At 34.9% G+C, this 13,531-nt stretch overlaps 1 protein-coding gene across 1 annotated transcript; it reads right to left on the bottom strand.

Moving 5' to 3' along the window:
• Window positions 1–1,129: 1,129 nt before the first annotated feature.
• Window positions 1,130–9,196, bottom strand: LOC11419769 (ATP-dependent DNA helicase Q-like 4A). The gene is made up of 25 exons (XM_003592941.4): window positions 8,951–9,196; window positions 8,725–8,874; window positions 8,078–8,135; window positions 7,449–7,745; window positions 6,656–6,826; window positions 6,440–6,570; window positions 5,887–6,253; window positions 5,674–5,805; window positions 5,467–5,553; window positions 5,250–5,377; window positions 5,007–5,127; window positions 4,743–4,894; window positions 4,533–4,668; window positions 4,188–4,311; window positions 4,043–4,113; window positions 3,891–3,959; window positions 3,599–3,727; window positions 3,346–3,504; window positions 3,146–3,226; window positions 2,865–3,026; window positions 2,683–2,738; window positions 2,260–2,389; window positions 2,087–2,181; window positions 1,910–1,987; window positions 1,130–1,837 (listed from the first exon to the last, which is right to left on the bottom strand). The coding sequence occupies exons 1-25, from the start codon at window positions 8,965–8,967 to the stop codon at window positions 1,459–1,461; spliced, it is 3,480 nt and encodes a 1,159-aa protein (XP_003592989.2). The 5' UTR covers window positions 8,968–9,196; the 3' UTR covers window positions 1,130–1,458.
• Window positions 9,197–13,531: the final 4,335 nt, after the last annotated feature.

Genomic DNA, 13,531 nt, shown 5'->3' with positions numbered 1-13,531 from the left:
TTGAAAGATTGAGAGAGGCTAAAGCATTGGTTTTTCAGTAGAAACAAAAAATCCATCAGAAATATTGTTGAAATGGGAAAACAACCCATTTGGGTTTGAAGAAGATGAATCACAATTAAGAATAAGATGAATACGGTAAACGACATATGCTGGATCTTGTGAATGAATGATTGTTGTTAAACAATTTTTTCATAGATTTGGTGAACGATTTTTGTTCAACAATGTTTTCATGAATTTGGTGATGAAGATGGATTTGAATGAATATTTTTGTTCAACAAACTTCTCATCTGTAATTCTGAACACGAATTTGATGTTAGTGAAGACTAGGAACTTGCTCTTGAGTGAACTTTATGTTGCTACTGTTAAAATTAAATTTTTTGTGTTATTTCCAGATTTGGGAAAGAGAGGAATAGGGTGGTTACAAATCTGAGAGGAGTAAAGATGAACACTTATGTGGAGAAAAGATAAGGAGAGATCTATGAAACCAACAAATTAATTAGTATATGAAGGAGAGATTCCTTCCAAAATTAAATGTTTTGTTGTTAATTTCATAAATATTTTTTATGATTTATTAAAATTATTTTTTAAATAGTAAAAATAAAATAATTTCGCATATGGATGCCATGTATACATGTTTGCACGGTTAGCAACGGCCACCTAATCAAGATTGTGTCAAATCAGCAAGAAAGTGGGCTCAGAGACTGTTTTAATTTTTTTTGTTGCAATAACCGATTTCGAAACTTGTTTTTACCAGGGACCAAAATCCATATAGCAGGGACCAAAATCATATTTTAGCCTAGATTATATTGTCATGGTTTTTGTAATTGTTGTTGAATATGATGTTATTTTTATGTTTGGTTTTTTTGGTTTGTGTTGTGATGAAAGATCTTATAGGATAGTGGATGAAATTTCGTTGATTGTCATGATAGTTGTCTGAAGTTATGTTTAATAGAGATTATAATTAACCTTTGAATTATGTCTAATAGATTCTAGTGGTAATACTGTTCAAGTTAACCTGCTCACTAGCAAGAACATAATTTACCCTGCACACTAGACTAATTCTATGTTTGGCCAAAAGATAAGTTTAATTAAATAAATACTTAAATAATTACACACTATATCAAGAATAATAGCATAATTGAAATGTCCAATTAATCAAGACAACCTACTATATACATTATCACTAACTCGTACATTTTCACCAGCATCAATAGCACTGATTGCCAGAAGTAAATTGGAAAAAAAAAAATATATCTTTAGCTATACTATTTCATAACCATCCAGTTATCCACAGTTTTTCTCATACATCTGCTTTTGCTATTTTTCTTCCAATACAATGCCTTGTTGGAACAAAACTCTAACCTTAAGTTACTGGAAGGCTGATCCAAGAAAAGCCCGATCACAACATTCATATCCTGAAGGACCTAATACAATACTAAGATAACAACATACACCATATCATGATGCTGTCCATTGAGGTAGTACTCTTCCTGCAGCATTTGTACCAGTTAATTTATCTAATACGACATTGTCAATATCGATACAGTCTAGGTCCTCGTCAAGGCATCCATGGTAATAGTCTTCCTCTTCTGATTCATATATCTCAGCCTTTTTAATTTGTCTCTTTACCGTCCTTTTCTTGGAGCGACCAGTACTTTTGATTAAGGCATCATCATCCTCACCATTTGAATCTGGCGTTCTATTTGCTTCTCGTCTTCTTTTGGCTGAATCCACACTGCCTTTGCTGCCGCTGCTGTTTTTATCCGTATTGTAGTATTCATTTATGGTTTTCGCAATGGTCTCCAGTAACCGATCCCCATACTTGCTTACTTTAGTCCTGCAGTATACCAAAATGTCAATGAAAGTTGGTTCAGTAAAGGACACTGCAGTATTCCTAGAACGAACTTACTTGCTAATGCCATTGATATCAAGAAGTTCTTCCTTTGTTCTCGGTAATTTCTTGCTTATCTGCTGCAGCGTAGCATTGCTAAATAGAAACAACTTATCAGATGCTTTTAAAAAAAGGGGGGGTTAAAAGTTAACTTGATTCTTGCATAAGAATAAAATGAATATAATAATAACTTACCCAAATATGTGGTGAGCCATAACACCCTCTCCAGCTTCTCTACAAAGAGTTGTCCTCAACATCCGCAGAGCAGTGTACAACTTAGCTGATAGATCCTGTAATAGATTTTTCTTAAGTATAATAATTCAAAGTTAGAAATTTCAACAAAACTGAAGGAAAAAAACATCATATACCAAGTCTATTTCAGTTTCAGGTTGGTCAGGAATGTCAATGGGAAGATTCAGCTTCGCAGATGCCAGAGAACCTTTGGCTGAAATTGAATCACATTTACCAGGCTTTGATGCTTTCACAGAAGACGGGAATCTGCAAAAGTTAAAGATGCCACTGAGTAGAATAAGAATAGATAAAAACATGCATGCAATGCTAACTTGATGCCATAGAAGGCTGAAACGAAAATTCAGGTGAAACCGAGGTCAAGTTAAATATATCTGAGGCTTACAGCATCAACATCCTAACTCTAGCATGTTATCATATTTCCATAAGCCCTCACAAACAAAAGAAGAAGAAAAACTTTCATGTAAAATTGTTTAACCAATGAGCATTGACACCCTGATTTACAAATTTAAGCATGAAATAGCTTGATAGGAAGGGCAAACCTCAATATAATTCTTTGCCCACCAAACAACATGTTACGGACCTTCTGCTCATTTACCTGAAAACAAGTTAAAGCATTAGAATAAAATTGCGGAGCGCAACTAATATAAGCTATATCACACATTTAAAGCACGATAAGAAAAACACATTAATAAAATTGCACCATACAAACATATTAAAGTACCTTCAACACTGATGATACAGATCCATAAAAATCACTTTTCTTTACCACTTCCGCAATAAAGTCCTCAACAACAAGATGATGCAATATACGGGAAGCCTCGCCCTTTGCTAGATGCTTCCCGGCACCATGAAGTCGCACAGTCTCATGCCGGTGTTTCTTGACCTAATTTTGATGTTAAAAATACAAGATTAAAGAATATAAATAAGGCTTTTAGCTAAAGAAAAAATAGTGAAGAGTGAAAAAAAATAACAAATAAAATAAGATAATGCTTGTTGACATACCATCTGGCTTAAGGAACCACGATACACCTCTAATATGTGAGATGCCGAGACCTTCTGTCCCGTTAGCTTAACTAGTTCAACCTAAACAGATGACAGTCAAAAAAGTACTTAAGAACAAGTGGATTCAAATACTACAAACTAATGAAATTTCATGACGTAGAGGAATGAGAACAATATATGGATATAATCTGATTCCAAACCAATTGTTTCGCAATTTCGGTGACATCCTTCTCAACGAAACTTGTGATCTTCACGCAATTATCACATGTTTTATGACAGTTTGAAGAATCAAACTTCTCCCCAAAATGAACTAGCTGAATAAGGCGCCGACAATCAACATCGTTTTCACAATAACTGACCTGAGCAAGTTCAAGGTGAATATTTAGTAATTTATCTTGTTATGTGTGTGTGTGTATAATGTAGTATTTCAAAGTGCTTAAAAAGATACAGTACCATGCGCAAAAGGTTTTCAGTGTTTGTTTCCAGTAATCTCCCTGAATTTGTCGCATTAAAACGACTGTAACCAGATGTCATGTTACTTTGCTCTACTGCTCCTACGCTTAACATATGCTTAACTCGAATCTGTAAACGTGAGATACAACTAGATATAAGAAATAAAAGGAAGGAGAATAGGATCTCAGTCGTGCCTTGTTTCATATGATGCTGGTCAGTGATAAGATTGCTATCTTAGTTTCCAAAAAAAACAAATTCATATTCAAGTAGTAGTGTCGTAATCAATACTAACATAGTCACTGTAGCTATAATATAATACACAGGATGAACGTTGACCATCTCTACCAGCTCGTCCACATTCCTGAAAGGAAAATCATAAAAGTACATGTAAGCCAAAAGAATCAAAATCCATGCCTAATACATACTTTGAAGATCTATAAGCACCTGATGATAACCTTCAACAGATTTTGGAAGGGAATGATGGATTACAAAGCGGACATCAGGTTTGTTAATCCCTGAAACATTAATTTTAAATATGATTTCATTCAATTTATCAATGCAAAAAGAAGTTTCAAATATACAAACATACCCATTCCAAATGCCACGGTAGCACAAATTATATTGATCTCATCTTTGCTCCATTGCCTTTGAACATGAGCACGTTGATCAGGATCCATGCTCCCATGATAAAATGCACATTTATGCCCACATTCCTAAACAATGAATTCACAAGCCACACAATTAGATGCCACCTTCACATTTACATAAGACTAAGAGTGCAGGAGGTCACGAGAGTGCAGTCATGGTTTATCAGATCTCATATCAGATAGAGACAATAAAACACAAACAACAAAGAATGATAAAACGGGGAAGATAAAAAAAGAAAAGCTTGAACACAAGAAAATCAGACAGTTCATCACAAGAAAATACCAACCTGTAATTTTTCAGCGACCTTTTCACAGTCCATTCGTGAAAGACAATAGATGATGCCGCATTCATCAAAATGATTTTCCCTGATAAATTTATCAATATCCTCCAAACACTTTTTGGTCTTGGGGACAACGGAATACCTGCAATGTTCAAATCAGACATGATTCATCCATTCAAATTATATTAATAAGAAGTTGGCACTTGTTTAACACACCATAAATTTGGGCGATTAAAACTTTGCCGAAAAACAACGCAGTTAACAAGACCAAGTGCTTGCACAACATCTTCTTTTACACTAGCTGTTGCTGTAGCTGTTAAAGCTAAAACAGGAGTATTTGGGAATTTCTGTTTCAATACACCAAGTCCCTGGGAGAATTAAAGAATATATTAAAGTTCAAACAATATATCACAGGATCTTCTGCAAACAAATATATATCACATGAAATTGAATCGAGTTGGAAGGGATAAAAGCTCCAACCTGATAATCTGGTCTAAAATCATGCCCCCATTGGCTCACACAGTGAGCCTCATCAATTACAATCCTTGAAAGCAACTCACGACCATGTAAACTCTCCAATTGTCGCAAAAGAACGTCACTTCTGCAGTAAATATACAAAACAAAGGCGTTATGAAATGAAAAATATTGTTCTTGAGTGAAAATGTATGTATACCAAGACAAATATGTTTCAAAGAATAAGCAGCTATCAACAACGGCACTCACCTGGCAACCTTTTCAGGAGTCACATATAACAACTTGTATTTGCAGTAATCAGAATTTAGTTCTCTAAGGATCTCCTGCTGTTCAGCCCATTCCAAATTTGCACTTAAGTAAGCAGCAGGTATATTTGCCTATTGGCAAACCAGAGGGAGCAATAAGCACACGTCTATGAGAAAAACACATGAAGAATGAAAGCATATAACTTGAAAATTACTAATACCTGCAATAGGTGCATTATTTGATCTTGAATAAGGGACACAAGGGGAGAAATTACTAATGTTATGCCAGGATTAATAAGAGCTGGTAGCTGTATCACAAGAGAGTCCAAAAGTCCCAGCATTGAAATTGGTAAAGTTGTATATAGACTAGTTGTGAATGAGAAAGGAAGAAGGCCATAACTCAAGACCTCTCGAAAAATATAAATTACCTGATAGGTTAGGCTTTTTCCTCCACCAGTGGGCATCAAAACAAAAACATCACACCCACTCATTGTGGCATTAATGACTTCTCTTTGATTGGGGCGAAAAGAGTGATTTCCAAATACTTTCTTATTATTAACCTAAAAGCAACAAAAGAAAAATTAAATATAACAATGATGAATTGTACACACTGGAAACTGGAAATAATTCAGTTTAAATACCTCTAACTCTTTAGTCCAAGAAAAGTCCCGGCTGCTCCACCGTTTATCTCCAGAACCTTCAATGTAATTAACTTCAATAATCTTTGGGATGAATGGTTCCCTCTCTACTGGACCTGATGGCATGCCGCATGAAGACTGGTATGATGTCCCATACGTACCATAATCCATATAAACCTGGTCGTCATATCTATTTAGTCCACTACTGATGACAGGTCCACTACTGATGACATTCCGTTGGGGTGTTTCATACACAAAAGACGTAGGTGGTGCCATGGATGTAACAAAATTCGACTTTTGTCTTTCTTCTTCAAGGTTACTGGAATGAATATATTTTTCGAGTTGTTGAATTTGGTTATTCAGCTGTGACCTAGCATTAGCAACAAATTTTACTTTCAACCCAAATGCTATTCAGTTCAAAATGGATATGCTGCAGCAATTTTTTTTCCCAAGTATAATAATGAAGCATAATAAAAATAATGTAACTATGGTGGAGATATATAAAGATGAAAACGTCACAGGGGAAATAATTCCAACTTCCAAGGTAAAGGCACACCTGTCCTGGCGAAGCTTTGCTATCTGCACAGAACTGAGATTTTCAACATTGTCGATCAGTTCATTAGAGATAGCAATAAGATTATCCTTGAATTCCTGCAAATGACTTGCTGCTTCGGGGCAAATCCCTAACTGCATCCAGTTTTAAAATTAGGCATACCAATCCAACAAATGAGCAAGGCAACTCATGACACAACAAAACATGTCCAATCAATACCTTGTAGCCGTGGATGCAATTCAAGCACAGCTCTGGTGGCAAAAAAGTATCCCCTTGTCCGGCAAAATTATCCTTATCTGCCGTTGGAGTAAAAGGAGGAAACTTGGACATTGGAGGTTGAGGAGTGCAAGTGGACTGGTATTTCTCAACAATTTGGTCAAGATCCATGCTCTAAACGACAGTCGACACATGACATTAATGAAGAGAGACATCAATATCTATATGGCTTAAGACTTCAGATAAACTTGAGTAATGGATTCGGAAAAAATAAATAAAAGGAAAAGAGAACAACCACACGAACAAGCATGAATAAAAAGACAGAATTACAAAATGAATAGAATTGTCAAAATTGCTCAACGGTTTCAATTTCACAAAAGAGTTGGGCAGCCTACAATGCCTACTAGCTGAATTACTCAATGTTAATTTTTCAGCAAAGTCATAAATTTGAACTATCTTTATTAAAATTCCAAATCAAGTCAACTAAAAATTTCGTAAGCCCTGTCCCGTGAGCATAGCTCAGTTGGTAGGACAATGCATTATTATATGCAGGGGCCGGGGTTCGAACCCCGGACACCCCACTTATTCACCTTATAAGATGAATTCTAGCCACTAGGCTACCTGACCAAAAAAAAATAAAAATCGTAAGCCCTTTGATGTTATAGTTGGTTGGTTTGGCCACATGAAAAACAAGAAAGTTTTTAACACAAAAACTTCACACTACTGGGCTTCAAATTTGCTTTCCATGCAAGAAAGGTCCAAATAAATTTGACTCAGTCAGATCACACTAAATTACCTCAAGTATGTCATCATCATCAATATTAATAGTATCAGCTACACATTTTGTAGACTCGTTGGTTTGGCCTGTGTACTTTGTGTGATTGTTCACTAAACTATCTACAACCCGAGAAGTATGATTAATGACAGTTGGAGTTGCGGCAACATCAGGATGGTTAAGCTTGTTATTCTCATAGCTTCCTTGGAAGGAAGTTGTTGTCCTGTTTTCATGAAACTGAGGAGTGACTTTAACAGATTTTCCAATTGGGACATAACTCCTGCTGGATAACTGAAGCCTTGAAAGAGCAGACCAGGCCTGTTGGAAATTGTTTCAACAGAAGTCAATGCCAGACAATAGAAGCTTAAAACAAGAAAATTTAGCATTGAATTAAGCAATTCAGAACCGAAAGATAGTCCGATAAATGTCAAGCTCAACTTGAGTAATGTGAATATTGGGGGGAAACCTTCATAAAGAGAAGGCAGGCTATGCTTATTGCTTATGCCTGTATAAATTATCTTATAAAAGGATACTGATTTCAAAGCAAACATGATTATCAATAATATGACAGGGTGAGACTCCAATAAATTGCAATAATATATTAATTCCAGAAAATAACTCACGATGAAACAGCATTTATTTAATGATACCTTATCAACCTGTGCTCTTTGTGAACTTTGAACGTTTTGACCTTGTCGGACTATAGACCTGATAGAACTAATGTGTCAGAGATCAATGTGAAAATATAGTAGAAATCTAGCTACTTATTTATCTAGTATACAAAGACACAGTTGTAGGATGATAACAGTTTAAAAAAAATAATAAAAAATTGATCACTAACTATACAAAAATGGGCTAAAAAACATCATAATCATAATCTAAGAAGAAATCGCCATGAATCAATGTAGATAAACCGCTGTAATAGAGACCGAATGATAGTTCAGTCCAGAGAATTAAAAGAAACTTCATAGAGAGATAAATCCGAATTCTCAATGTACTAGTAGCAATAGCATCTGGCAATGAAATAATAAGCTATGTATAAGCTATTTCCCAATGTACTTGTATAAAAAGCTTAATTTATAGCATAAGTGCTTTTGTATAAGCTATAAGCTGTTTACATAAGTTATGTTGGAGAGATTCTGAAAACAAGTTAAGAACATGTGAGAAGTTGTTTTCATAAGTTATTCCAAACAGTGGCATGATAAACGTTGAAATATAAGTAAAATCCAAACAAAAGCTACATGCCTAATAATAATATACAAAACCCTACAAAATCGAGTAAAAAGGCGTAACATACGTGGTAGTAGCAGCTCTGTCGATTGGTTTGTTAGTTGGAAGAGTAAAGAGGAAATTGGAAGTGAGAAACTGCGGTTGGGAGGAGAAATTATTGTGAGAATTAACATGCTTCAACCAATTGTGTTGAGGAATTTGAACAGAATTGGATTGACTGTGAAAATTAAACAAAAAATTAGTAAAAATGGGAAAGATAAAATTGATTGAGTGAGAGAATAAAGAAGGATTACCGTTGTTGTTGTTGCATAATTAGAGTAGTAATTGGAATCTGCAACGCATTCGTGGAAAGGGGGAAATGAGGAAACCCTAAAAAATGAGAAAAACGATTGAGAATGGAAATGAAAAGAGAAACCCTAAAATATGAATATGAATCAACGCGAAGCGCGAAGAGAAGAGAGAAAATGGATTCACAAGAATGAATCAGAGAGATGTGTTGAAAATGTTCCGTTGAAAGGCGGGAACTACTACTCCTCCAAAAATCAATTTCATTTTTATTCCTACTTTTAATTTAAATTATAATAATCATCAATTTTTTTTTATCAAGGGAAATGAAATTAAAAAACCAAAATTGAACACTCATATTTATATTTAAAAAAAAAAAAATCAGTCATAAAATTAATATTTTTTTAAAGTAAATTTGTAAGCACACCTCGTAAATTTCTAAATTAGCAATTTTTTATGAAATAAAAAATATTTGTCGATTTTTATATTTTTAAAAATATCATTTCATAATAAAAAGATGGTTAAATAAGTTTTTTTTGAAGGAAGATGGTTAAATAAGTTTTCGTCCATATAAATGTAGTGAATTTTGATTTTAGTCCCTAAAAAATAAAATAGAATGTTGTCATCCTCACAATTTTTTTTTTGGTCGTTAATGACCAATTTATGTTCATATGAATATCAAGATTATAACTCTTTTATGATCAGGATGTATTCATGTTATGTTCGTTTTATATGTTCATATTCTGTTTAAAAATGTCAAAATTATATCCATTAGGGACCAAAACTAAAACAAAAAAATTTGTCGGGATGAAAACATCTCATTTTATTTTTTAGGGACTAAAATCAAAATTTGCTATATTATTTATAGGGATAAAAAAACTTATTTAACCCAAAAAAAAACATCATTTTTTTTATTTATAAGAATCATTCCAAGTGTTTTACATTTCATCCTAAAAAACAATCAACATCCACTATTAAACTTTGTTTTTATGGTAAATAAAATGATTTCTTTACCATCCCCATCTAGTACGGATGAGATGGATATGTTGGGACGGGGGAGGTATTGACACTCGGTAGTTCCCCTGAGGTTACATATTAGAAATATACAAAGTAATGGAGGGTGATTGAAAAGGTCTCTTCCGAATTCAAACTTTTATTTAATTGGTTGTTCACGAGAGTCTACTCACCAATTTCTTCATAAACAGGTGGAGAGTAGAAATTTCTACTATATGCAATTTTTTTTTGTTACACATGCATGGATACCAACAAGTTTAGGGGTAGTTTCTACTCCAGTGGGCACATTCAAAACCTTTTAGTTATGGATTGAAGTGCCCAATTTATCATACTTAGAGAGAAGAAAATTAATGTGTCGATTGACTAACTAATTATAACCTCTCTTTGAAACCGTTAACTTGTGAAGATTATAACTATAATAATAATTTGTATATAATCAATGTATGACATAAATTTGCTATGATAAAAGAATCTTCAACGAATGAATTAAGTGAGAAGATAATTTTATCATGACAATCTTATCATGTTACCTCGTTTAAATTTTCTTTTTTTTCTTTTTTTTTGTTAACCCTCTGACTACTAGGAGAAATGGATCATAGTAATCCGAAATTCTGACGGAAGGTAAGTAAAATCTGACCAATAATTATTTTCACTACGAATCGAACTCGAGTTCTCCCAAATCACTCGTTGTAAGGGGAGTTCATTAACCACTTGTACCTAATCACTTGTGGATAAATTTTTTCTCCTTTGTTTGATAAATAAAAAGTAGATAACATAAAAGTTTAGAAAATTATAGATAAACTTCCCAATAGCAGTATTTAAACTTGAAGTGTGTGGTAAAACTAACAATTGAACTAATTGATGCATATAAATTACACAACAAGATAGTTTTAATGAACATTTAAATTTTCTCAATTAAGACAATGAGGATAAATATGAGGAAAAAAAATTGATATGCTGTAAGTTATAAACTCATTGCTCAAAAAAAAAAAAAAAAAGGTTATAAACTCACTCGCCGTTTAAAATAGCATATATACTTATAATATAAGTTATCTATTATAAAAGCAATTTCGGATTTTAAGTGTTTGAACGATATGCCTTATATCTAGAGGTTCTCAATTCGAGCTTCGCTAATGAGTTTGAAGGAAAGTACATTTAAATTTTGTAGTAGGTGTTTTTTTAACTTCGTATTTTCCTGGATTATGTACTATTTTCTCACCCTAAATGTTCTTTTATATATGTGTATAAAAAATAATAGCATTTTCGCATTTATGTATTTCCAGAACACATCATGATTGTTAGTTATTTTATTTTAATTTTGCAATTAAAAAATGTAATGCTAGTTTTTTTTTTTGGTTACAGAGTGAACAAAACAGAAAAAACAGAAAGAAAGAAAACAGAAAATCAAGCTCTTAGGAAAAAAGTTCCCATAGCATCATTCCTAATTGTATCTAACAGATCAGGAGGAGGTGATAAGTGTTCCAAGTAACCAACATTAGACGAAGCTCATAGCTTGGCGAAGAAATCGGCGCATTGATTTCCTTCTCTTAGAGTGTGTTGAATAGAGAAATTATGTGTTGCAATAATGTCCTTTATATCTTGGATTAACACCGCATAAGCGTAAAATTTTGATGGGTTTCCTTTAATGAGATTAACTGAGAGCTGAGAGTCCGAGAAACAGACTAAGTTTTCAAGTCCCATGTCCACTGCTACACAAAAACCTTTATGAATGGCTGTTAGTTCAGCAAGTAGTATGCACGATGACCCCTGAAGGCATCCTGAGAACCCCGACAAGAAAAGTCCAGCGCTGTTTCGGATTAAGCCACCATAGCCAGCACGGATTGGAGAGCCAAGACAGCTTCCATCAACGTTGAGGATGAAGCCGCTGTAGTTGTTGTTGTTCCATCGAATCCATCTGTCCGAGTTAGCAGTATTGGCGACGGTCTGGAAACACTTCTGGATTGTTGTGACTGAATTCTTGATTTTAAAAGTCAGTTGTGTAAGGGACCAGAAGTCAAAGTTAAAACACATTTGATTGCGTTGCCGCCAACTCCACCAGAGGCAAGCACAGAAGACAGTCGAGCGCGTGCCATTGGAGTTGATTTTTACCCATTCATGCGAGCAGCTTGTAGAGAAAAAGGTGGGGTCCGAGAAGCCAAAATTCTGCCAAATTGGCTTAGAAAACTTGCAGTCCCGAATACAGTGCATGAAAGATTCATCCTCTTCACCACATCTCCCACAAATTGCGGAAGGTATGATGTTTCTATGATGGAGCAGCGATAAGGTTGGAACCGCTTTGTGATTAACAAGCCAAATAAAGAATTTGATTTTCTCCGGCATCTGTAACTTCCAAATCCAAGACCAAGAGTGGTTCTGACTAATAATGGTGGCTGGATCCGTGAGGGAGAGAAGCCAAGAATAACCACTTTTGGTTGAGTAAACACCATTCTTGTTATGATTCCAAATAAAGGCATCATCAACGGTTGAGTTAAAAGCAGCATGAAAGTTATTAACCGTATCAGCTACGGATTGAGGGAGGGTGGTGTAAAGGGATTGGGTGTGTTGGCCATCAAAAGTTATGACATCTTTGAAGGATAGGTGAATATCATGAATGTCTATAATAGGAACCAAGGAACCGAGAAAACCATGGTGGCACCAATTGTTGAACCAAAAGGAGGAGGAACCTGAACCTGGTCGCCAAGAATAACCATTTTTGAGAATATCTTTAGCACGTATGATAGATGACCAAGTGGGTGAACTGCTGTTGAAGGCGTTCACATGAAGGATTTTAGGGCCTGCCGAATACTTTGTAGAGAGAAGACTAACCCATAATTTGTTTGTGGACTGGACCAAATCCCAAACTAACTTACCGAGGAGACATGTATTTGCATTTCGAGCCGTTCTAATACCCAAGCCACCAAAGCGCCTAGGGGTAGTGATTTTCTTCCAACTTACCAGATGAACACCCTTGTAGTTAGTACCACGCCAAATAAAGTTATGCGTTGTTTGGTCAATAGAACCACAAATGTTTTGCGGGAGCCAGTTAATTTGCATGTAGTAGGAGGGAATTGATGATAGAACTGATGTAGCCAGGGCTAGTCTACCTGTTCTATTGAGAAGCCGGTTCTTCCAAGATGCCAGTCTAGTTTGCATTTTTTCAATGATGAAGTTGAAAGCACTTCTTTTGGGGCGTCCCTTAAGCATAGGAAAACCCAAGTACTTGCCAAGAGATGTTGTGCTGCGTATGCCAGATATAGATGTGAGATTATTGATTTTCTCTTGAGGAGTCCCTGTTGAAGTAGATAAAATAGTCACAAGGAAGGGGGGTTTGAATTGTGACCCTTTAAAAATTAAACCTGTAACTTAAAATTGATTCTCAAGTTAGCCTTTGATCTCTATTTATAGAGTCTTTGGGCTCATATAGCCGTTGTAAGGTGACCAATGGTGTTATGCCACGTGTCCTGGGCCCCACAAGCTTTTACTTGAAAATTTGGGTGAACATTCTGAACATCAGAATGTTGTTGTGTTCCCAGGATGAACATCAGAATGTTGATGTGTTCTTCATCAGAATGTTT

The sequence above is a fragment of the Medicago truncatula genome, chromosome 2 (genome assembly GCF_003473485.1).
Source record: "Medicago truncatula cultivar Jemalong A17 chromosome 2, MtrunA17r5.0-ANR, whole genome shotgun sequence".
In the NCBI taxonomy this organism is placed as follows: Eukaryota; Viridiplantae; Streptophyta; class Magnoliopsida; order Fabales; family Fabaceae; genus Medicago; species Medicago truncatula.
The sequence above is the reverse complement of the archived record's forward strand: the minus strand, read 5'-3'. Positions and strand labels throughout refer to the sequence as shown.